At 46.5% G+C, this 24,056-nt stretch overlaps 1 protein-coding gene across 1 annotated transcript; it reads left to right on the top strand.

Moving 5' to 3' along the window:
* Positions 1-63: 63 nt before the first annotated feature.
* On the top strand, positions 64-12,551 carry MRGPRD (MAS related GPR family member D). Its single transcript, XM_036764604.1, has 2 exons — positions 64-110; positions 11,520-12,551. Exon 2 carries the CDS (start codon positions 11,538-11,540, stop codon positions 12,549-12,551), a length of 1,014 nt encoding a protein of 337 aa, XP_036620499.1. The 5' UTR covers positions 64-110; positions 11,520-11,537.
* Positions 12,552-24,056: the final 11,505 nt, after the last annotated feature.

The raw sequence follows: 24,056 nt of genomic DNA, 5'->3' as shown, positions 1-24,056 counted from the left end.
TCTCCAGGACACAGAAGGTGAAGGTCCAAAGGGAAGAGACCCCCTGATGCTCTCCTGCCCCCAAAGGAAGCTCCCTTTCTTTACTTGGCCAAGGACCAAGGAAGGTTCAGGTGAGGGGACAACTCCTTTCAGTGGCTTTGGCATTTCTCTGTTCCTGTAGTCCATTTGTATTCATAGGCTCCCGGCTCCAGAAAGCTTTACTGATTCAAAGTGTTTTCCCTCGTTGGCGGCTTCAGAAAAGGTGAGTGCAGAAGTTTCAAACATATGGCCCAGGAACCGGATTAAAAGGTAACGGGGAAACATTTAACAAAATGAATAAAAATACCATAAGCTGCAGATGGTATTAATATGTGGTTTTTCTATGTCAGTCCAAGGCCCATAGGGATCCTTACGGACCACATAATGGCCCTCTTTCTATTGGCGTTGGATGCCACTGGGCCAGAGGACCACGGGGCCTTCATGGAATTCTTGAGAGGTCAGACTAGCTGTCTCTGAAGACCCTTCCAACTCTGATATTCTATGAATTGAATTGACCTGAAACTGGCCTGGAGCTGTGCTCTGAGTGGACAGAGTATGCTTCAGGGAGGGAGGTGGGCTAGAGAAAGTGTCTTCAGGAAACCAGCTCTAAGTATTTGGTCATCCTCAGTGTCAGGGAATTGAGCTGAATTCCTAGCGTACTAACCAAGAAATGGAATTGATGTGTGTTTTTGTAGCATGCCTGCTTCTAAGGAACCTGGGCATTTTTTATGTAAAGCCCACAAATTCTCCCAGCAGACAGACCTGGGTGAATTGGTGAGAACAGACATACAGAATCCTCCTTCCCACTGATAAAAAGGTAAACTGAGGCACAATGAGGTCTGCTGCTTAATAAATTCTTGTTGCTGGGAGAAGAGGACCAATGTGTGTCCCGTGTCTGAAGAGGAATCAGTAACACATTTCAGGTGCAGATTTCTAATCTTGTCTAAAGAAAAGAAATCTAGGATCTTACCCAGAGATGTACTTTGAGTGAATGAGTGGAGGAGGGTGGAAAGTTAGGTTAGAGAAGGAGGAACATCAGAAGTCCCCCTCCACCTAGGTGACCCAGAGAACAAGGCAACATCACCACTCCTCACCCCAGCAACTTGAGGGGTGCCAGAGCCCTGCCTGAGCAAATAAAAGAGAGATTAGTCCTTTTTTCGAGGGGAGTGAAGAGAGAGGCATCTGTCTTCTCTTTCCAAGGTCATAAGATACTAGAGGAGAAAAACAATTTAGAGATTGTGTGGTCCGAGCCCCTCTCCTCTGAAACTTGATTTTCTCATCTGTAAAATAGGAAGATATATCTATAAAATAGGTTTCCTCTATCCAAATCCAAAGATCTTCCAGTTCTCTTATATTTTATATTCCCCTGTCCCCCATGTACTCTGTGACCCAGTGACGCTGACCTTGTTACTGATTTTCAAACAAGACCCTCCATCTCCAGACTCCAGGCATTTTCACTGTCTTCTGTCCTCTGTGCCTGGAATACTCTATCTCCCCAGCTCCACCTCCGGGTTTCTCTGGCTTTTGTCAGGTCCCAGTCAATCAATAAACATTTATTAAACACCTACTATGTGCCAGGCATTATGGTAAGCAGTGGGGGATACAAAGAAAAGTTTCTTTGACAGTTTTTTTTTTTTAAATGCAATTTATTTATTTAACAAATTTGGTTTTCAGCATTGATTTTCAGAACAGTTTGAATTACAAATTTTCTCCCCATTTCTGCCCTCCCCCCCCACTCCAAGATGGCGTATATTCTGGTTGCCCTGTTCCCCAGTCAGCCCTCCCCTCTATCACCCCCCTCCCCTCTCATCCCCTTTTCCCTTCCTTTCTTGTAGGGCAAGATAAATTTCTACGCCCCATTGCCTGTGTATCTTATTTTTTAGTTGCATACAAAAACTTTTTTTGTTTTTGAACATCTGATTTTAAAACTTTGAGTTCCAAATTCCCTTCCCTCTTCCCTTCCCACCCACCCTCCCTAAGAAGTTGAGCAATTCAACCTAGGCCACACATGTATTATTATGTATAACCCTTCCACAATATTCATGTTGTGAAAGGCTAACTACATTTTGCTCCTTCCCAACCCATCCCGCTTTATTGAATTTTCTTCCTTGACCCTGTCCCCTTTCCAAAGTGTTTGTTTTGATTACCTCCACCCCCATCTGCCCTCCACTCCATCATCCCCCTGCCTTTTATTTTTTTTTTTTTATCTTCCTCCCTCTTCTTTCCTGTGGGGTAAGATACCCAACTGAGTATGTATGGTATTCCCCCTCAGGCCAAATCTGATGAGAGCAAGGTTCACTCATTCCCCCCTCACCTGCCCACTCCCCTCCTCTCCTAGAGCTGCTTCCTCTTGCCACCTTTATGGGAGATAATCCACCCCATTCTATCTCTCCCTATCTCCCTCTCTCAGTAAGTTACTCTCTCATCCCTTAATTTCATTTTATTTCTTTTAGCTATCTTCCCTTCATCCTCAACTCACCCTGTGTCTGCTCTCTTTCTTTTACATATATATATATATACACATACATACATATACACATAGATACATGCATACATACACATTCACTTATATATATACATAAACATATATATATGCATATATATATATGCATATTCCCTTCAACTACCCTAATACTGAGGTCTCATGAATCATACTCATCATCTTTCCATGTAGGAATGTAAACAAAACAGTTCAACTTTAGTAAGTCCCTTGCAATTTCCGTTTCTTGATTACCTTTTCATGCTTCTCTTGATTCTTGTGTTTGAAAGTCAAATTTTCTATTCAGTTCTGGTCTTTTCACTGAGAAAGCTTGAAAGTCCTCCATTTTATTGAAAGTCCATATTTTGCCTTGGAACATGATACTCAGTTTTGCTGGGTAGGTGATTCTAGGTTTTAATCCTAGCTCCATTGACCTCCGGAATATCGCATTCCAAGCCCTTCGATCTCTTAATGTAGAAGCTGCCAGGTCTTGGGTTATTCTGATTGGGTTTCCACAATATTCAAATTGTTTCTTTCTGGCTGCTTGCAGTATTTTCTCCTTGATCTGGGAGCTCTGGAATTTGGCAACAATATTCCTAGGAGATTTCTTTTTGGGATCTATTTGCGGAGGCGATCGATGGATTCTTTCAATTTCTATTTGGCCCTGTGGCTCTAGAATATCAGGGCAGTTCTCCTTGATAATTTCCTGAAAGATGGTATCTAGGCTCTTTTTTTGATCATGGCTTTCAGGTAGTCCAATAATTTTTAAATTATCTCTCCTGGATCTATTTTCCAGGTCAGTGGTTTTTCCAAGGAGATATTTCACATTGTCTTCCATTTTTTCATTCCTCTGGTTCTGTTTTATAATATCCTGATTTCTCATAAAGTCACTAGCTTCCACTTGCTCCAATCTAATTTTTAAAGTAGTATTTTCTTCAGTGGTCTTTTGGACCTCCTTTTCCATTTGGCTAATTCTGCCTTTCAAGGAATTCTTCTCCTCATTGGCTTTTTGGAGCTCTTTTGCCATTTGAGTTAGTCTATTTTGTAAGGTGTTGTTTTCTTCAGTGTATTTTTCAGTATTTTTTTGGGTCTCCTTTAGCAAGTCATTGACTTGTTTTTCATGGTTTTCTCGCATCCTTCTTATTTCTCTTCCCAATTTTTCCTCTACTTCTCTAACTTGCTTTTCCAAATCCTTTTTGAGTTCTTCTATGGTCTGGGGCCAGTTCATGTTTTTCTTGGAGGCTTTGGTTGTAAGCTCTATGACTTTGCTGTCTTCTTTAGGCTGTATGTTTTGGTCTTCTTTGTCACCAAAGAAAGAATCCAAAGTCTGAGACTGAATCTGGGCGCGTTTTCGCGTCCTGGCCATATTCCCAACCAACTAACTTGACCCTTGAGTTTTTCAGTGGGGTATGACTGCTTGTAGATTACAGAGTTCTATGTTCTACGTTTGGGGGGGAGGTGCCAGCTCTGTCAGAGCCGCACTCCTCCTTCCCCAAGGACCCCCAGTCCAGACTGGGCTCAGATCTTCGGCAGGCTGTGCACCCCTGCTGTGATCCGCCACTTATTTCCCCCCACCAGGTGGGCCTGGAGCCGGAAGTAACAACAGCTGTAGCTGCCCCACCTCCGCTGCCCCCAGGGCTGGAAGCCGAACCGCGAACTCCTTCCACTCCCGCAGCTTTTCCCACTAACCTTCTCCGCAGTCTTTGGTGTTTGTGGGTCGAGGGGGGACTGGTAACTGCCGCATCTCACATATTCAGGGCGCTAGGGCCCCCTCCGCCCGGCTTCCGGTCCGGATCGTCCACGCCGCTCAGGCTGGGCTCTGCTCCACTCCGTTCCCAGCTCCCAGCTCCCAGCTCCCAGCTCCGTGTGGAATAGAGCTCACCCAGAGACTATCCGGGCTGTCCTGGGCTGGAGCCCTGCCTCCCTCCGCTGTTCTGTGGGTTCTGCCGTTCTAGAACTGGTTCAGAGCCATTTTTATAGGTTTTTGGAGGGACTCGGGTAGGGAGCTCACTCTAGTCCGTGCTTACCAGCCTCTTTGACAGTTTTTGGTGGGATTTTAGCAGGAACTCGAAAGAAGCTGGGGAAGCCAGAAGGTAGAGAGGAGGAGGAGGAAGGTATCCCAGGGGCATGGGGGACAGCCTGAGAACATGCCCCAAGTCTGAAGTAGGAGTGTCTTGTTTGAAGAACAGCTAGGAGGCCCATGTCAAGGACTGAAGTGGATGTGGGTGTGTGGAAGGTGGAAGAAGGCTGGAAAGATGGGAGGGGAAGGAGGCAGTCAGGCTATGAGGGTTTTAGACTGGGTTCAGGAAGTTACTAAGAAGGAGAGTGACAGGGTGATAATTTAGCTTGAAGAAGGTGCTTTTGACATCTAAGCAGAGAGAAGGAGGGAGAGACACTGAGGGTGACAGATCAAGAAGCAGGCTAACTCGGGGATCACTGAACTAGTTACATAAAATCTCATTTTTTTTTAGATAAACCATTAGCTAATTTTATTTTATTTTTCCCACTTAATAGTATTTTATTTTTCCCAACTACATGCAAAGATAGTTTTCAACATTCACTTTATAAGATTTTGAGTTCCACATTTTTTTCTTCTTCCCCTACCCCCTCCCCAAGATGACATGCAATGTGATAAAGGCTGTCCATGTGTGATCCTGCTACACATATTTCTGTATTAGTTAAGAAGAATCAGAACAAAAGGGGGAAACCACAAGAAAGAAAAAAAAGAGAGCAAATAGTGTGCTTCGACCCACATTCAGACTCTCTAGTTCTTTCTCTGGATGTGGATGGCGTTCTCCATTTGGAGTCTTTTGGAGTTATCTTAGAACCTTGCATTGCTGAGCAGAGCTAAGTATCAACATCAGTCATTGCACAATGTGGCTGTTACTGTGTACAATATTCTCCTGGTTCTGCTCATTTCCCTCAGCCTCAGTTCATATAAGTCTTTCCAGGTTTTTCTGAAATCTGCCTGCTCATCATTTCTTCTAGTGCGATAGTATTCCATTACATTCATATGCCACAACTTGTTCAGCCATTTCCCAATTGATGGGCATCCCCTTAATTTCCAATTCTTTGCCACCAAAAAGAGAGTTGCTATTAATATTTACATACAAGTGGGTTCTTTTCCCATTTTTACGATCTCTTTGGGATAGTGATATTGCTGGCTCAAAGGGTAAGCACAGTTTTACAGCCCTTTGGGCATAGTCCCAAATTACTCTCCAGAATGGTTGAATCAGTTCGTAACTCCACCAACAATACATTAATATTCCAATTTTCCCACATCTCCAACATTTATCGTTTTCCTGTTTTATCATGTTAGCCAATCTGATAGGTAAGCGGTGGTATCTCAGAGTTGTTTTGATTTGAATTTCTCTAATTAGTAGTGATTTAGAGCATTTTTTCATGACTATAGATAGCTTTGATTTCTTCATCTGAAAACTTCCTGTTCATATCCTTTGACCATTTATCAATTGAAGAATGACTTGTATTCCTATAAATTTGACTCAGTTCTCTATATATTTTAGAAATGAGATCTTCCTCAGAGACACTGGTTGTAACAATTGTTTCCCAGCTTTCTGCTTTCCCTCTAATCTTGCTTGTGCAAAACCTTTAAATTTAATTCACTATAATCAAAATTATCCATTTTGCATTTCATAATGTTCTCTACGCCTTGTTTGGTCATAAATTCTTCCCCTCTCCATAGATCTGACAGCTAAACTATTCCTTGCTCTCATAGCCTGCTTATAGTATCAGTCTTTATATCTAAATCCTGTACCCATTTTGACCTTATCTTGGTACAGGAGGGTATAAGATGTCGGTCTGTGCCCAGTTTCTGCCGTACTATTTTCCAGTTTCCCCAGCAGTTTTTGTTAGTGAGGTCTTATCCCAGAAGCTGCAGTCTTTGGGTTTATCAACCAGTGGATTACGATAGTCAGTGACTACTGCACCTTGTTCCAGGGGTGAGGAACCTGTAGCCTTGAGGCCGCATGTAGCCCTCTAGGTCCTCAAGTGCTGCCCTTTGACTGAATCCGAACTTCACAGAACGAATCCCCTTAATAAAAAGATTTGTTCTGTAAAACTTGGACTCAGTCCAAAGGCCACACCCAAGGACCTAGAAGGCCACGTGTGGCCTCAAGGCCGCAGGTTCCTCACCTCTGAACCTGTTCCGCTGATCCACCATTCTACAGGGTGTCCCTAAAGTCTGGACACATAGGCGAAAATGAAATGAATGAAATTTTCAACCACATTTTATTTAATTGGAATATTAACAAACAGCGTCTTCAATATGATTTCCATCATTTGTGCTGCAAAGGTTGATGCGCTAACTCCACATTGCCGTCAATTTTAGCACATTCACTCTTTATGCGTTCAATCAAGTGTGTCGCATCTGTGGTTTTCATTGAGTACGCCTTCTCCTTTAGCATACCCCAGAAAAAGAAGTCAAGGGGACTGAGGTCTGTTAATATTCCAATTAAATAAAATGTTGTTGAAAATTTCATTCATTTCGTTTTCGCCTATGTGTCCAGACTTTAGGGACACCCTGTATTTCTTAACCAGTACCATATGGTTCTTTTTTTCATTTGTTCTTAATTTTTAAATTATTTTTAGTTTACAGCATTCAGTTCCATAGGTTTTGGGGTTCCAAAATTTCTCTCCCTCCCTCTCCTCCCTCCTCCCCCTCAAGATGGCATGTAATCCAATGTAGCTTCTATATTTACCTTCACATAATCAGTACTTTCTCAAAGAAGTTTTTACCAATCCCACTCAATGCTAGCGCCCTCCCTCAGTTGAATATTTCCCACTTATCCTATATAAAAGGTGTTTATCCATAGTTGTTCTCATATTCCCTCCCTCGAGGGCACATCCTGTCATTTACTCTTCTTTGTAGCCCCAGCACTTAGCTCAGAGCCTGGCACTTAGTAGGTGCTTAAATATTTATTGACGACTGACATTATTCCCCTTTTATAGATACAGAGACTAAGGTTCTGAGAGACTGAGTCATCCAGGGTCACACAGAAAAGCAGAAATATTCATTTAATATTTCTTTTTTGGGCCATAATAGAATAAAGGGCCTTGGAAGCAGAGATTAAAATTAATTGGAAACTAAAAAATCTCATCTTAAAGAATAGATGGGTCAAGAAATAATAATTTCATTAAAGATAATGACGACCATTCGACAATACACCAAAATTGGTGGGATGCAGTCACCAAAGCAGTGCTTAGGAAAAGGTGAAAATCTCTAAATGCTTATACCAATAAAAGACTGAAAGAGCAGATCAACAACTTGGGTATGCAACTAAAAAACTAGAAAACCAACAAATTAAAACCTCCCAACCAAACACCAAAATAGAGATCCAGAAAATCAAATGAGATGCTAATAGAAAACCCTTTGAACAAATACATAAAACTAGGTGCTGGTATAAAAAACCAATAAAACAAACAAGCTATTGGCTAATTCGATTTTTTTAAAAAGAAAGAAAATTACAAAGTTATTGGTCTCAAAAGGGAAGAAAGTGAATTCACACCCAACGAAGGGAAAGTGAAAGCGATTATTGGGTGCTATTTTGCCCAACTGTATGCCAATAAAACTGATGGTCTAAGTGAAATAAACGGGTGAATATTTACAAAAGTATGAATTGCACGGATTAACAGAACAGGAAATACAATACCTAAATAATCCTATTGTAGAAAAACAAATTGAACGAGCCACAAATGTATTCCCAAAGGAAAAAACCCCAGGACAGATGGTTTTCCAAGTGCCAAACATTTAAAGAACAATTCACTCCACTGACACCTAAACTGTTGGAAAAAAAAGGCACAGAAATATTCCGCCAAATTCCTTCCATGTACAAATATAGTCTTGATACGTAAACTAGGAAAAGAGAAAACAAAAAGAAAACTATTGCCTGATCTCCCTAATGAATACTGATGCAAAAAACTTAAATAAAATACTAGGAAGGAGATCACAGCAGCATATCACAAAGATGGCATGCTTTGGCCAGGCTGGGTTTATACAAGGGATGCAGAGCTGCTTCAATGCTAGGAAAACTGAAAGCATAATTGACCACATTAATAACAAAAGCACCAAAAGCCATAATTATTTCAATAGATGCAGAAAAAGCTTTTAAGAAAATATAATAAAATACCTTTTCCTGTTAAACAAAAACAAAACAAAACATGAAAGCATAGAATAAATGGAGCTTTCCTTAAAATGAAATGTTTTGTTGTTCTTGGCAGAGATACTGGAAGGGTTTACCATTTCCTTCTCCAGCTCATTTTACATATGAGGAACAGAGGCAAACAGGGTAAAGTGACTTACCCAGGGTCACACTGCTAATAAGTGTCTGAGGCCAGATTTGAACTCAGGGAGATGAGTCTTCCTGACTCCAGGCGCAAAGCCCTGTGAACTATGGTGCCCCTAGCTGCCCAAGTAGTAGCTACCTAAACTGAAGCACAAGCATTACCTGTAATGAGGATAAACTAAGCTTTTAATAAGATCAAAGGTGAGCAGCAAAGATGCTCATTATCACCGCTGTTATTCAATATTGTACTAGAAATGCTAGCTATAACAAATGTGATAAGGAAAAGACATTGAAGGTAAAGAAGAAACAAAACTATCACTTTTTGGAGATGAAATGATGGTTTACTTAGAGAACCCCAAAGAATCAACTAAAAAACTAGTCAAACAATGAACAACTTCAGCAAAGTTGCAGGACATAAAATAAGCCCACAGAAACCATCAGCATTTCTCTGTACTAGCAGCAAAACCCAGCAGGAAGAGATGGAAAGAGAAATGCCATTTAAAATAACCACAGACAACATAAAATACTTGGAAGTCTGCTTGCCAAGATAAACCCAGGGATTATATGAACACAATTATAATTTTCACACAAAGTCAGGTCTAAACAATTAGAGAAATATTAATTGCTCTTAAGGAGGCTGAGCCAATATAATAAAAATGACAATTCTACCAAAATTCATTTACTTATTCAGTGCCGTAGCAAATTACCAAAAAAAATTACAGAGCTAGAAAAAATAATAATGAAATTCATCTGGCGAAACAAAAGGTCAAGAATATCAAGGAATTAATAAGGAAAAAATATGAAGAAAGGTGGCCTAGCCATAACAGATCTCAAACTATTACAGAGCAGTTATCATCAAAATAACATGGTACTGGCTAAGAAATAGAGTGGTGGATTAGTGGAAGAGATTAGGTACATAATACACAGTGGTAAATTATCATAATAACCTGGTGTTTGACAAACCCAAAGATCCAAGATTTTGAGACAAGAACTCACTATTTAACAAAAACTGCTGGGAAAACCAGAAAGTAGTCTGGTAGAAATTAATCATAGACCAACATCTCACACTGCATATGAAGATAAGGTCAAAATGGGTACCTGATTTAGAAATAAAGTGTGACACATAAGCAAATTAGTAGGGCATGGAAGAAATTACCCATCAAATCTACGGATAGGTTAAAAGTTCACAACCAAACAAGAGATAGAGAGGTTCACAGGAGATAACATGGTTGATTTTTATTACGTAAAATTTAAATGTTTTTGCACAAACAAAACTCCTGCAGCCAAAACTAGAAGAAAAACGGGGGGGGGGTGCAGACATTGTAGCAAGATTTTTTTTTTGGATAAAGATCTCATTTCTAACATATGTAGGGAGCTAAGTCAAATTTACAAGAATAAGAGCCATTTCCCAATGGATAAATGGTCAAAGAATAAGAATACACAGTTTTCAGAGGAAGAAATCTAATCGATGACCATATAAAAATACTCTAAATTACCAATAGAGAAATATAAATTAAAACAACTCTGAGTTTAAAAATTTTAATTAAATTAAAACAACTTCACAACCCTGAAATCAGCTAAGATGACAGGGGAAAAAATGACAAATGCTGGAGGGTATGTGGAATAATAGGAACACTAATGCACTGTTGGTGGAGCTGTGAGCTGGTCCACCCATTCTGGAGAACAATTTGGAACTACATCCAAAGGGCTATCAAACTGTGCATACCCTTTGGCCCAGCAATACTACCACTAGGTTTATACTCCAAAGAGAGTAAAGGAAAAGAAAAGGATCCATCGTTTAAAAAATATCTTTATTATATCTTTTTGTGGTGGCAAAGAATTGGAAACTTAGGGGATGCCCGTCAATTGGAATGGCTGAACAAGTTGTGGTATATGATTGTGATGGAAGACTATAAGTGCTATAAGAAATGATGAGGTTTCAGAAAGAAAAACAAACCTGGGAAGACTTGTATGAGCTGATGCAAAGTGAAGTGAGCAGAACCAGGAGAATATTATTACAGCAACATTATTAACAATGTTCCACTGTGAAAGACTTGGCTACTCTGATCAACACAATGACCCACCACAATTCCAAAGAATTCATGATGGAACATGCCATCTACCTACCTCCCAATAGAGCTGATGGACATAGAGCACAGATTAAAGCAAATTTTTTTCTTTCTTTTTTTTTCTTTCTTTCTTCCTTTCTTTTCTTCCTTTCTCTTTCTTTCTTTTTCTTTCTTTCTCTTTTTCTTTCTTTTTCCCTTCCTTCCTTTTCTTCCTCTTCTTTCCTTCCTTCCTTTCTTTTTCTTTCTTCCTTCCTTTCTTCCTCTTTCTTTCTTTCTTTGTTTTTTCTTTGTTTCCTTCTTTCTTTCTTTCTCTTTCTTTCTGTCTTTCCTTCTTCCTTCCCTTTCTTCCTTTTTCTTTCTTCCTTCCTTTCTCTATTTTTTCTTTTTCTTCCTTCCTTTTTTCTTTCTCTTTCCTTATTTGGACACAGCTAATATAGGAATTTGTATGTGATTATGCATATTTGTAATGAGTTTTGTTTTTCTTACTTTCTCAATGGGTGAGGGAGAGGGAACAAAAGAACTTAGAACTGAAAATAAAATCAAATTGAATTTTTTAAAAGTGCATTTGGCAGAGGGGATGGGGCTCACTGCCTTGTCTGGTCTGCTAGGTCATGGAGGTATGATTTGTTTATTTTTATTTTTCATTAACAGGTCTCCTGCCTCAGTCTCATGGTCTACCCTCCCAAGGTGACAATGATGGTTACAATACCAACAACTACCAATTCCACTGAGGAAAGGAATGTGTCTCCTCTGGGACTATCTATCCTCATCGTGCTGGTGTGCCTGTGTGGCCTGGTAGGGAATGGGACCATCATCTGGCTTCTCAGGTTTGGTGTAAAGAAGAACCCCTACTCTGTTTACATTTTCAATTTGGCCATCGCTGACTTCTTCTTCCTCTTCTGCATGGCTCTGTCCAGTGTTCTTAACAGGCCCGAGTTTGGTCCCTGGTCCTGGCCTGTTTCTGAGGTCTTCAGAAGAGTCAGATACCTCGCTTACATCTTGGGGCTGAGCCTGCTGGCGGCCATCAGTACTCAGCGCTGTCTCTCTGTCTGCTTCCCCATCTGGTACCGATGTCACCGTCCCAAGAATCTGTCTGCCCTGGTGTGTGCGCTGCTGTGGATTCTGGCCATCCTGGAGAACCTGGTAGCTATCTATTTCTGTGTCGTGCAAAATAAAAATGGAAATTCCTGTCGAAAAGTGGATTTGTTTTTTGTGGTTTTGATTTTTGGGGTCTTCACCCCAGTGATGTGTGTATCTGGCTTGACCCTGTTCATTAAAGTCCAGAGGGCCTCCCAAAAACGCCAGCCAGCAAGGCTCTACATCATCATCCTGACCACCATCTTGGTGTTTCTCGTCTGTGCCCTGCCCCTTGCAGTCCATTGGTTTCTCGTTTACTGGCTCAGTCGGAAGGAGAAACAGAAAGTTATTTTCTATGGTGTGGCTAAAATATTCTCTTGTGTGAACAGCACTGCCAACCCCATCATTTACTTCATGGTTGGGAGTCAGAGGAAGAAAAGGTTTCATGAGCCTCTCAGGGTCGTGCTAGAGAGGGCTCTCTGTGAGGAAGAGATGTCCCCCTCAGAGCTAGGATCGGATAGTCGAGGGGCTCAGGGTGGAAGTGAGGATATGACTGAGGAGCTCCCGAGGGTAACTGCCAAATGTGGAGACCCCCGATCTGTCTGACAGCCCCAGCCTGTGCCCACTCAGGCATTTCCTCAGCCCTCGATGTGCCTGCCTCAACTCCTCATCTGAGGTTTTCCTGGCTGCCGGAAGTACCGAGCTACCAAAGGAGTGATGGGCGCCTAGACCAACTGACCCAGATGCCAAGAAGCCGCGTCCTGCAGAATGGAGCAAGTCATCCACCGGCCATGCTACTACATTTCAGAAGTGAATTTGGGGGTGGGGGTACGTGGCTAATTTGTAGCTTTAACTTTGAGGCCACTCTCCCCAAGGGCTAAAGGAGTTTAGCGGAGAGTGTGCCCCGAGGTGTGGTGGGGAAATATTTGTACTTCTCTTACTGCTATATATTCTCAGCAAATATCTCTTTGTAAAAACTAATTGATATTAATTGGTTAAAAGATACTGGGTGCTAATCACGGGCAATTGTTATTGGGGAAAACACAAGATTAGGGGCTTGAGCCCCTTCTAGAGGTACCCTAGGACCCTTTGAGGGAGATGGAGCCTTGCTGGAGACCTCACTCATCCCCTCCCTGGAGACTTCAGAGGACGTCCCTTTGGTCAGCCTCAGACCCTGTCTCCTGATTTGAGCTGATTGTATCTTGTTCCCACCAGAAGCATTAATTCCCTCTCACATATTTTTCTGGCACATTCTAATCTGAATAACTTCTCCGATTTCTGTTTGCCGATTTGCTTCAATAAACAGGTTTACTCAGTGGTCCCTCTTTGTGATGACTTTTTGTGTGACCAGCACTAGATGGGAAGGGACTGAACCAACAGATGTAAGCTCAGGGCTTGTGACCCAAGAAGCTGATGTTGCTTGGAACCTCTTGTACCCCTAGACTGGTGATATTTAGAGCAAGCGGATTTAATTCTTGTCTATTACCCCACACTCCTGCGAGACACTAGCGTGCTCAGCCTCATGGCCTTTCTCGTTAAAGGCGGCTTGTGGCATACGCAAAGATGACCAAGCCGGGAGTTAGGAAGATCTGAGTTCAAATCTGGCCTCAGACATTCACTAGCTGTGTGACTTTGGACGAGTCACTTAATCACTGTCTACCTCAGTTTCCCCATCTGTAAAATGGGGTGTCCACCTAACTCCCAGGGTTGCTGTGAGAATGAAATAACAAGTCTAAAGCGTTTAGTACAGCCCCTCATCCACAGAAAGTGCTACATTAATCTCAGCTGCTCCTACCACTATTCACTCTCATCATTTTGTCACCAGAATAAAATATATTCATTCACTGAACTACAGATACAAGAGGAAGAGAACCGCCCCCAAGACTAGGGATTCTTCCCCAGTGGCCTCTCATATCCTGTACAGAATGACTTTGGACTCTGGTGGGCTATGCCTGAGGGACAGGGGCTCTGGGAACTCCCACCACCCTACACAGGTTCCATGTGTGTCCCCAGGAATGGATGCTCCATCTCTTGTCCAAGGATGGACTGAGCTAACACCTGAAAAGCTCATTGTTACATGGCCTTGGGTGAGGTGAGGGGGAGATGGATACTTGAGCCACAGAAAGTTTCTAAGACTGTCTACTGAGTCACAGAGGGGGAGGTGTGAGCTACAGCAGCACAGGAAAGAAGCAGCCCCCTTCCACTGTGGGCATTAGTCCCCTTTGACCTTCACCCAAATCATCTCCATCATGCCTCCTCATTTGATTCCTGGATTTCCTTTTAATGCAGACATAGTGCTACCCTCCCCCCTTTTCATGTACCTTTTTTCTTTGGATGAAGGCCCATCCATCCAGTGCCATCCAGGCACATGCTTCATCCCCCAGATCTCAGGGCCCCCGTGATGTGAAAGCTCAAAGATTGTCCTCCAGAGGCCCCCTCCCGAGTAATCAGAACCTGATTTTTTTTAATCCTCCTTTGGGGTGGCCTTTCTGTGTGACCTTGGAAAGTGCATTTCCTCATCTGTAAAATGGAGGAGAAGAACCAGGTGGCTTCAGAGGTCCGACTCGGCTCCAAATCTCTGACTGGACCAGCCTCATGAATTTTGGACACCTGTGTGTGCTGGATTCTAAGTGGGAAAAAGGAAGAAATGACCAGCAGTCAAGCCCTCAATAAGTATTTATTAGGTGCCTGCTGTGTGCCAGGCACTGTGGTAAGCACTTCACAGACATTGGGTTTGATCCTCACAACAGCCCTGGGAGACAGGTGCTATTATCATCCCCATTTCACAGAGGAGGAAACAAAGGCAAACAAAAGGGCAAGGGATTTGTCCAGGGTCACACAGCTAGGAAGGTGTGAGGCTGGATTTGAACTCGGGGCTTGCTGACTCCATCACCTCTGGATTCTCAAGACACTTGGGTTCACTGCATGGCCCTGGCGAGCTTCTGAGATGTTTAAACTCTCTTCCTTAGCCTCTGAGGCTGAGGCCCCTGGCCGGTCAGTGCTGGCCCGGCCTCTCTCTGTGCTCTTACGGGGCGTGGCTGCCCTCCAGTGTCCTGGGCCGTGGGCTTCGCCCATCCTGCAGAGTGTGGGAGGTGTCGAGGTCTGCTCTGGGCTGCAGAGCCGGGAGGACTCCCCTTCACAGTAGACTTCTTCATGGTGATGGATTTCCCAGGCCTTGCCCCCAAGATGAGGGAGGCCAGGGTGACTCAGTTCAGTACAGGAGCCTCTGAGCATCCCTCAGGCCAGCACCTGGGTGTGCCTCCTCTGGGCCCAGCCCCTCAAAGCCCACTGGCTTGGACACGCAGCCCGGGCCTGCCGAGCCTGGCCTGTCCTTAGCCAGGCGTTAGGGCAAGGAGAAACCGTGGCAGCCTCTTAGGATGGCATCACCAGGGGAGACAGTTGTGGGGGGAGAGAATGGAGGAGCGGAGTCTCCCACAGGCCCGGGAGATGTGGGCCTCGGTCTGAGTGGGGCAGGGCAGAGGGAGGGCGTATCTGAGGAGCTGCCTCATTCACCAAGAGCTGGAACACCACGTTCCACAGCCTCCCTGCTCCCTTATCAAATGATGAATCAGTCAACAAGCATTTAGGGAAAAAAGACCAAATCCAGGACCAGAGCTATGAGGAGAAAGCAGGGTATAGCTCACCAGGACTGTAAGGACCCCCTTTTAACGTAAAACGCACACACACACACATCCCACGTACATGCACACATACACACACACACATACACACCCACACCCACACACACACACACCCCACATACACACCCACACCCACACACACACACACACACACACATACACACAGTCACACCATTACCATTGTTTGGAGAAGTAGGGAATGGCCAAAAGCTGCTTGCCATGAATAAGGGTTTGTGCCAAAACTGAAAGCACCACATTTTCTTTCTTATTTCCTATTTCTGCTCTTCCCAGACTACTCTCCCACTGACACACCTTTGCCCAGGCAGTCCCCATGCCTGGAGCACCCTCTCTCCTCAATTCTGTGTCTTGAGATCCTTAGCCTCCTTCAAGACCTGCCCAGGGGCCGTGTACTCTGGCCGCTTTTCCTGATCCCTGCTCTGCATCAATGTCCATACTTAGTGACTTACAGGGCTTCCATTTTCAGACATAGAACAATATACAAAGCTGGGTCAGAGGTCCTGCTCAGAAAGAGGAAGCTGAGCTGCCTCTCAAGACCAGGAGGCTGGGGAAGGCCAAGGGGGACCAGAGGGAAGGTGGCCTTTGAACCGACACTTGAAGGATGGAGAGGATTCGGAAACCCCCGGGGAGGCAGGTGTGGGAAGCATCCACATTGTTGGGGCTTGGTGACTAAGGAGCAGGGGTAGAGGAGGAGGCTCAGGGGTACGCTGGAAGCGGGAGCCCCAGGGACAGGTGAAGCAGGAAGGGGAGCCACAGCAGGCCAGAAGGGACCTGAGTGAGCCTCCCTCCTGGCTCCCGACGCCTGGCTGCTCAAACCCTGCCCTTGGAGGGACGCATTCTGCCAGACTCGAGAGTCTGCTCGGGAAGAGGGGCCCGGGCACTCACAGCCCCCCCCCTTCCCCCCCCCCCCCGCACGTACCAGAATCCTAACTGCTCGCTGGTGCCCGAGCCTGAGCTCATTTGGCTGAATTCGCTTTTCCCGTATCTCAAGGGCTTGAAAACCCGCCTCTGTAGCAAGAGACAGAGATGCCAGATTCACTTCATTATTATTTTCACCGTCTGCTCCAACTCTGTCCCCTATCCCCTCCAAACCTTCTTCTCTGACCCAGTCTCCATCTGCCCCTCCCCATCTGAGGGGTCACTGTTGTAGCACCCTCCAGACACAGACCAGCCTAGTCTGGGGTCTCCCTCTTCCCCGTCCAGGTTCCCCTGGCACAGTGTGGAGCACACACAGAGCCCGGGTTCAAGAACCACTTGTTGCCCAATTAACAAAGTTTGACTCTGTTCTGTCTGGAGAAATATACCGGTGAGAGAAGCCCGCTCCACCTGCCGTCCACCACCCCAGAGGCTCAGAGTTCCAAGGTGAGTTTGGGGATCAGACCCCTGGCCCTCACTTACGGCCGACTCAAAATCAGATCTGGGAGGAACCCCCACCCCACAACCCACCAAGTCTTACGTTGGGCGGGACTTTGGAGATGCTCCCTTTACAGAGGGCAGTGGCTAACTCACGCCAAAGGCAGAATTTGAACCAGGGGCAAGCACGCTGAAAGCTCTCTAACTCTGGCCAAATTCCTCGCCTGGCCCTCAATCTCCTGCCGAGTAAAACAGGAAGATTTGACCACGTGATGTCTGAAGATCTTTCTCATTCTAAATCCATGATCCTCCGGGGACGGGGAGCTCACTACCTAGTCTTTTCTTCCTTTGTAGGCAGCTCCCAGCAGCCACGGGGCTGGTCCTTGGCCCTGGGCAGCTTTCCAGAGAAGCCGCTTCAATCCCAAATAAGGCCAGGGTTCTGTCCCTGCTCTTGGTCCGTAACACAATTCCTTTTAAGTGCCCAAGTAGAATTCCATCTTTAACTTGGGAATTCCAATTATAACTTCGGCAACTTTCTCCTGGTTCGGGTCCAATTCCATAGACACGCACGCAAAGGAAGATAAATAAATGGGGCAAAGGTCAGGGGAGCTGGCTTCTCTCCCCCAGAATCAGATGCTGCTCCAAACGCTCACCCGGCCCAGCCCGGCCCGGGGCAGGAACTTTTCCCAGACGGGCTCTGCCAAAAGGCATGTTTACCCTTCCAAACTTCCAACAGCTCATTTCCTGGACAGTGACCAGGCCCCAACAACAAAATTATTTGGAAAAACAAAACAGAAAAAGGCCCTTGCCAAATGAACCTCTCGGACAAGCTGGACACCTGCCCCTAGTCTTGAAGTGATTCGGAAGGAGACGCTTGGGCTCCACTTTAAGAAAGCCGGACAAATACGAAAATCCAAACATCCAGAGAAATGCATTAATTACATGGCGGTAAATAGCCTAATGGAGGCAGCTGGGTGGTTCAGTGGATAGCGTACTGGACCGGGAGTCAGAAGGACCTGAGTTCAAATCCAGCCTCAGACACTTGCTAGCTGGGTGACCCTGGGCAAGTCACTTCACCCTGTTTGCCTCAGTTTCCTCATCTGTCAAATGAATCGGAGAAGGAAATGGCAAACCCCTCCAGCGTCTCTGCCAAGAAGACCCTGTGGCCAGCATGGGCACGCTGTGGTCCACGGGGTCACAGAGTCAGATATGATCGGACAATAACAAAACAGCTCACTGATAACTGGTGTTCTCCTGGAGCTTCCAGGTTTCCAGTACTTTGCTTTCACTGCCTTATCCCAGCCTCCCAATGACCCCAGGCAGTAGTAGAAGCCGCTGTTAGGTCCACTTCACAGATAAGAAAACAGAGGTTTATAGTGGTGAGACGCCCTTCCCAGGGCTAACAAGGTGACAGCAAGGGCTGCCTTCCACCCACTGCGCTCTCACCGCTTTCCCACACAGCAAAGGTCAATAAATCATTTCTTTTTAATTATTTACTGAATAGTAAAGGGATATTAACTTTGAAGTATCGATTAGAAAAGCCCAAACATTTCCCTAAAACACCCAGAGCCCGCTGTCCCCAGGCCGCCTCAGGCTCCGGGGAGAAGAAGCTCAAACTTAGCTCAGTTTCTGCGCGGCATCCGTTGCTCCAGGGCCGTGTCCAGATGCGGCGGGACTTCCAGAGGAGTCCTCGACCCAGCTCCTGAGGGTCACTTTCTCCTTGCTCCTCGGGCCATCCATGTTGGGCTGGTTGCAAACCCATTGTGACGTTGGTATACCCGGATGCCAAGACACCCAGATGCACATTCTCCTGACCTTTCAAAACTCACAAGGTCGGAGTCCCCAATTCATTTCCCTAGAATGTTAGGCTAAAACTCCAGGCCCATTTCACAAGGTCACATGTTGGCCTCCATGGTGAGGGCCCCCAAGGTTTCCCCTCACCATCCCAAAGTATCCTTCCCTGGCCACCATTCTCCTTAACACAGTGCCTGGCATACAGCAGGTGCTTAATAAATGGTTTATTGGTTTGTTGGTTATTGATGTACACTATTTCTCCCATTAGAACACAAACTCCTTGAGAGGAAAGACAATCTTTGCTTTTGTATTTCATGAGCTTAGCACAGTGCCTGTACGCAGCAGGCACTTAATAAATGATTTCTTGTTTTCTTGATTATGGATATGTGTGGTCCCCACCCACCCTTAGAATGCAAAGAGGACAATCTTTGCTCTTGTATCCCAAGGGCTCGGCATTACAGCCAGTGCTTAATGAATGCGTTCCTGTTGGTCGGTTTTGACAGTGTTTATTTTCCCATAAGGCACAGTGCTAGGGACGGGGGGGAGGCGCAGCCTGGGAATGTAGCTGACACACCAAGATTCCCCCACAAGGGCATGAGGCGAAGACAAGGGGCAGACTTCCAGTAACCCTTTAAGCTGGAGCTCGGTCCTTGCATTCCATGGTCATAGAAACAAACCATGGCAACCAGAAGAGATGAACGACCCCACGTCACTGGGGCTTACCTGCAGCTGGAGCCCAGGCCAAGAGACGTGACTGGCCTCCCTTTGCCTGCTGGGCCTGGATGGAAGAAGGTGACCATGAATTTCAGCATTGGACCCAAGGCTTTGGAAGAGGTGGACAGCCAAAGGCTTGTATCTGGGGTGTATCAGACACAGCCTTCCCTAGGGACAACCAGAGTTCACAATCTCCTCCACAGAAGGGTTTAGAGTAACTCTTGACCCCGAATATGCATTCTGTCTATAGCCTCCCTGACAGGCAAGTGATCATTGAACCTCTGTTTGAATACTTGCAGTGACGGAGAGCTCACTGCTTTATAAGGTCCTCCAGTTGATTGATGAAGGATGCCAGTTGCTCTTAAAGTTCTTATGAAAGCCTCTCCTCGCTGGGACACCAGCTCCTCCTGGGATTGGTCCAGGGTGTCTTTGTCTTGGACTTTCGAACTCCCTCCCTTACTAATTGACAGACTTTGCCGCTGACCGACACCCCAGGATGCCTCATTGCGGGGTGGAGGTGAGCCAGGCTTCTCAAGGTTCGGCCAGAGGAGCACATGCTCTGGAAGGTCCCTCTAGGTTAGACAGGCTCTGAATGCAAGCCCAGTGACGGCATGGACCATGTCTGTATGCCACCCACTGGCAAGCCTTGCTAAGTTCTGAGACGCCCAAACCCACATTGGCCACGCGGCCCAGACTACCCGAGAAAAACTAGTGAGTGGCAGGCAAGCTGCAATCAGCATCAATGGAGGGATTGCCCGCAGACCCTGCATGTGACAACATCTGACGTGACTCCACAGCCCCCAGGGCCTTTCAGGGCCACACAGCTAGTTAAGTGACTGAGGCAGGATTTGAACTCAGGTCTTTCAGGCACTGTAGTAGGGGCTGTTTCAGAGTGTATTCAGTGCCAACAGTGTGTGTGTCCCTCTTAAGAGAAAGAGGGCTGGGTATGGTGTCCCAATACCCAGGTTCGTTCAAATTTTAGCTACACTAAGCTACACCTTGGACAAGTCACTCAAACCTCTCCGGGTCTCCACTTACTCATCTATAAAATAAAATAGGGACAGACCCAGGAAGGACCAAAGCCGTCCCGGAGGGGTCAAGGCCTCCCAAGCCGAGGCTGGAGGCTTGGCATAGATGGTGGGATTTTGGCCAAGGAACAGAGATGAGGAGGGAGGGCATGCCTCTGTTAACAACCTCCCAACAAGAGACGGACAGAGTCCCGAGTGCCAGGGGCACGGCCGCTGTTATCGCTATCTTCTCCCCAGTCTGGTGGCTGGGAGAAGGAGGCTGGTCCTCGGAGGAAGGAACACATCCAGCCCAGCCTCAGGGGACAAAGATTGGCTTCTTGCCCTGGAATTCCTGGGGCTGGTCCAGGGGAGGGCATTCGAATCGCGTCAGCCAAACCATGGGTCACTCACAAGCATTTGCTGAGGGCTCCTTGTGGGCCGGGCATTGGAGATCACCAAGACAACACCAACAGAAAATATGAAAATAAAAACGCAAACGCAGTCCCTCCCCTCGGGGCATCGTCATGCTAGGGTGTGGATGATGCCATGGCTGAGAGCTGAAGAAACATTGCAGTGCGCACCCATGTTTGCCCTCAAAGGACTCAGAGGCTATAGTGAGCTATAATACGGGATTCTTTACACCCACTAGTGGGGGCAGGGGGAGGGGTCCTGCCTGCTGGACACCTGGGGGGGCCCTGTGGCCCCTACCCCGGAGCCATTGCCCTAGGAAAGGGCTCCTGGCAGCCAGAAGGAAACGGGGGAGAATAAGGGGTGCAAGCTATGGATGAGCTGAAGAATTCACCAGATTCTGGAAGACGAAAAGGTCTCTCCCTTCACCCAGGGGAGAGAAGGCCGGCCCTCTCCAGCTTGTATCGGAGGAGGAAGTTTCCAAGCCAAATAAGGCTGCCTGCTTCTCAGCCTCCCTGGCACCCGACCCAGGCCCTTTTAAGCAGCCAGGTTAGAGCCCGACCCAAAACCTCCCCCAAGGGCAGCTCTGCACAGGAACTTGGCCCAGATCTGGTTCTAGCTGCTCTGGACCCGGAACAAATTGAAATAAATGAGCAGCAAGGTTGGGGCCTGTGGCCTGCTGCTGGTTTGCCCCTCCCTCACCCCACCCTCCTCTGGTTCCCCAGTCCGGCTAGCTTTTCTCAGCCTAGAGCCATCGGGGGAAGAGGAGTGTTTCTGACCACCGATTGAGCAGAAGGGCCAAGTCCATGGGGGCTCCAAAGTCTTGGATGGAGGCTGTCACAGGGCACACATTCTCCCTCTCCCTCTCCCCCTTCTTGTCTCCTCCTCTTCCCCCCTCCTTCCCCACCTCTCTCCTGTTCCTTCTCCCTCTCCCTATTTCTTTCTCCTTCTTCCTCCCTTCTCTCTCTCTCTCTCCCCCTCTCTCTCTCCCTCCCCCCTCTCTGTCTCTCTCTCTCTCCCTCTCCACCCCCTCTCCCTTTCTCCCCCCGCTCCTCCCCATTTGGTGAAGAGCTTGGCTCACAGTCACCTTCTATAACCCAGGACACGGCCTCTAGCTCCAAATACGAGCTTCTACAACTGAACTAACTTGAGTTAAGAGAAGCCAGAACCCAGACAGGATTCCACAAAGCCAAACCACCCTGTGCTCTGCTCCACAAGAGACCCAGAAGCTCAAGTCTGAGCCAACCAAGAGGCAGGTTCTCAATGCCAAGTGACAAGTTGCACACATGAGACGGAATCAGAGCACAAGCTTGAAGGAAGCTTCTGGAGGCAGCAGAAAGAGCCCTGAGTAGAACAGCAGAGAGCCCAGCTTCAAATCCTGACTCCACTGCCTTGGGCAGGTACTTAACCAGTCTGGGCCTCAATTTCCACTCTGGACTGAGTCCTTTCTAGCTGTACATCTATGATGCTCTGACCACCAACTCCGACACCCCCTGCCTCCAGGCAACACCCTCCAGCTAAATAAAGATGGCCCAACAGATGACTGCCCAGAGGAGGCCCTGCCTTGCTGGTTCCCTTCACTAGCCTCACCAAGCTTCCAGGCCAGAACAGGAGTACTAGAAGCTGATGTAAAACCCCCACCCAGCAGATGGGAGCCCATCCCTTCTAAGGACTCCTGCTTAGTCACTCACTTGTCTAGTCATTCAACAAACACTAGTTACTCCAGCCTCGTTCTCTGGAGTGGTCCTAGAGGCAGAGTTAACAAGGACTCACTGGAGGGAGGCCAGTTCAGCGGTTCCCACTGGAACAGGCCTCAGTTTATCAGCCTATCGGTACATTTAATGAAGCTTTCTGAAATGGGTATTGTGGACAGAGCCCAGGACAGGGGGATAGCAGAGGTGAAAGCTTGGGCTTGATGTCACAAAACTTCTGTTGAAGCTGGATCTGGACACGGCACCTGGTCTAACGAGAATACCAAGGAAGACAAGTAAGCAAGAAGAATGTGGTGTCCTCAGGGAGTGCTTCCCCATGGACAGTGAAGTCCTCCAGATGCTTCTGCTTGAAGATGGAATTGTGACCCAAAAGACTGCAGTCTACTGGGAGAGATTGGTAATCGCTCAGAAGAGTTGAGCCTGACCATCCACACAGGGAAGACCAAGTGGATGAAGAATTTCAATACACATTTATTTGGACAGGAGGAGAAAAGTGGACTGGATTGCTTCCAAGGAACTGTAAAACTGCCTTAATGATCCTCAAAGACTCTTAATGCTAACACCCTAATGATGGCAGCAAGGCATGGGGTACTATGATAGGCAAAGAATTAAAGTGAATAACACTCAGACCACACAGTAGGTGTGGGCAGACTAAAACATCTCCTTAAGGAGAACTTCTGAAGACATCAAACAATCTGATGCCAGTAAGAGAAGAGGGGGTAAAATGTAGCAAGGATGGGGGCTCCTCTGGCACCACCTCAGGAGAAATTGAGGCAGGAAAGCCCCCAGCACACTGGGTGGGACCACTGTGGCAAGCACTCTCTAGGATGCAGATGAGGGTCACACAGCCTGAGCAGGCATGGATGGGTGGGCCGTGATCTGGCCGGGTGGAGGAATGTCTGCAGATTGAACATCTGCGTTCTCCCAGTGATGCTCCAAGGATTGCAAGTCTTAGAACGTCACTGTCTTCAAAGCACCGAGGTTTTAGGTGACTTAAAGACACAGGTGGGCACAAATATTCAGAGAATACACTCAAATACTCCCCTTCTCTGTGATCTCGTCGATTCAGGAGCAAATCAGAGCCCATCCACCTCTGTCCATCCTGGGGTGACAGGGGAGGCCACCCCCCATGTCTGAAACCTCTCACACCTTTTCCCATATCACAAGGGCACCAGAGGGGCATCTGGGTACCCTCCTGTCATCTTGGCACACAATTCCCTGATCCCTGCAGCTTTCTGGGCGCCCCTTGTTGGGGCATCACAGCCAACGCGTGCGCGCACACACTCCCCTTTCTACTGGCCTCTGTGAATCATTAGGCGAGACTGACAGACATCTCAATGCAGAACATCTGTATTTCAGATGGCCAGGCTTGGAGCCAGTAAAAGGGCCTTTCAATTTTCTGAGGGCAATCTAGCCCTCACCCCGCTGGATGAGCTCTTAGGGGTCGCTTTAGAGAATGATTTT

This window comes from Trichosurus vulpecula, chromosome 6 (genome assembly GCF_011100635.1).
Source record: "Trichosurus vulpecula isolate mTriVul1 chromosome 6, mTriVul1.pri, whole genome shotgun sequence".
Lineage (NCBI taxonomy): Eukaryota > Metazoa > Chordata > Mammalia > Diprotodontia > Phalangeridae > Trichosurus > Trichosurus vulpecula.
This window is presented reverse-complemented; position numbering and strand designations above follow the sequence as displayed.

Bases quoted from the DNA above. Each gene is read 5' to 3' on its own strand.
- MRGPRD (XM_036764604.1), top strand. From the start codon at position 11,538: ATGGTCTACCCTCCCAAGGTGACAATGATGGTTACAATACCAACAACT.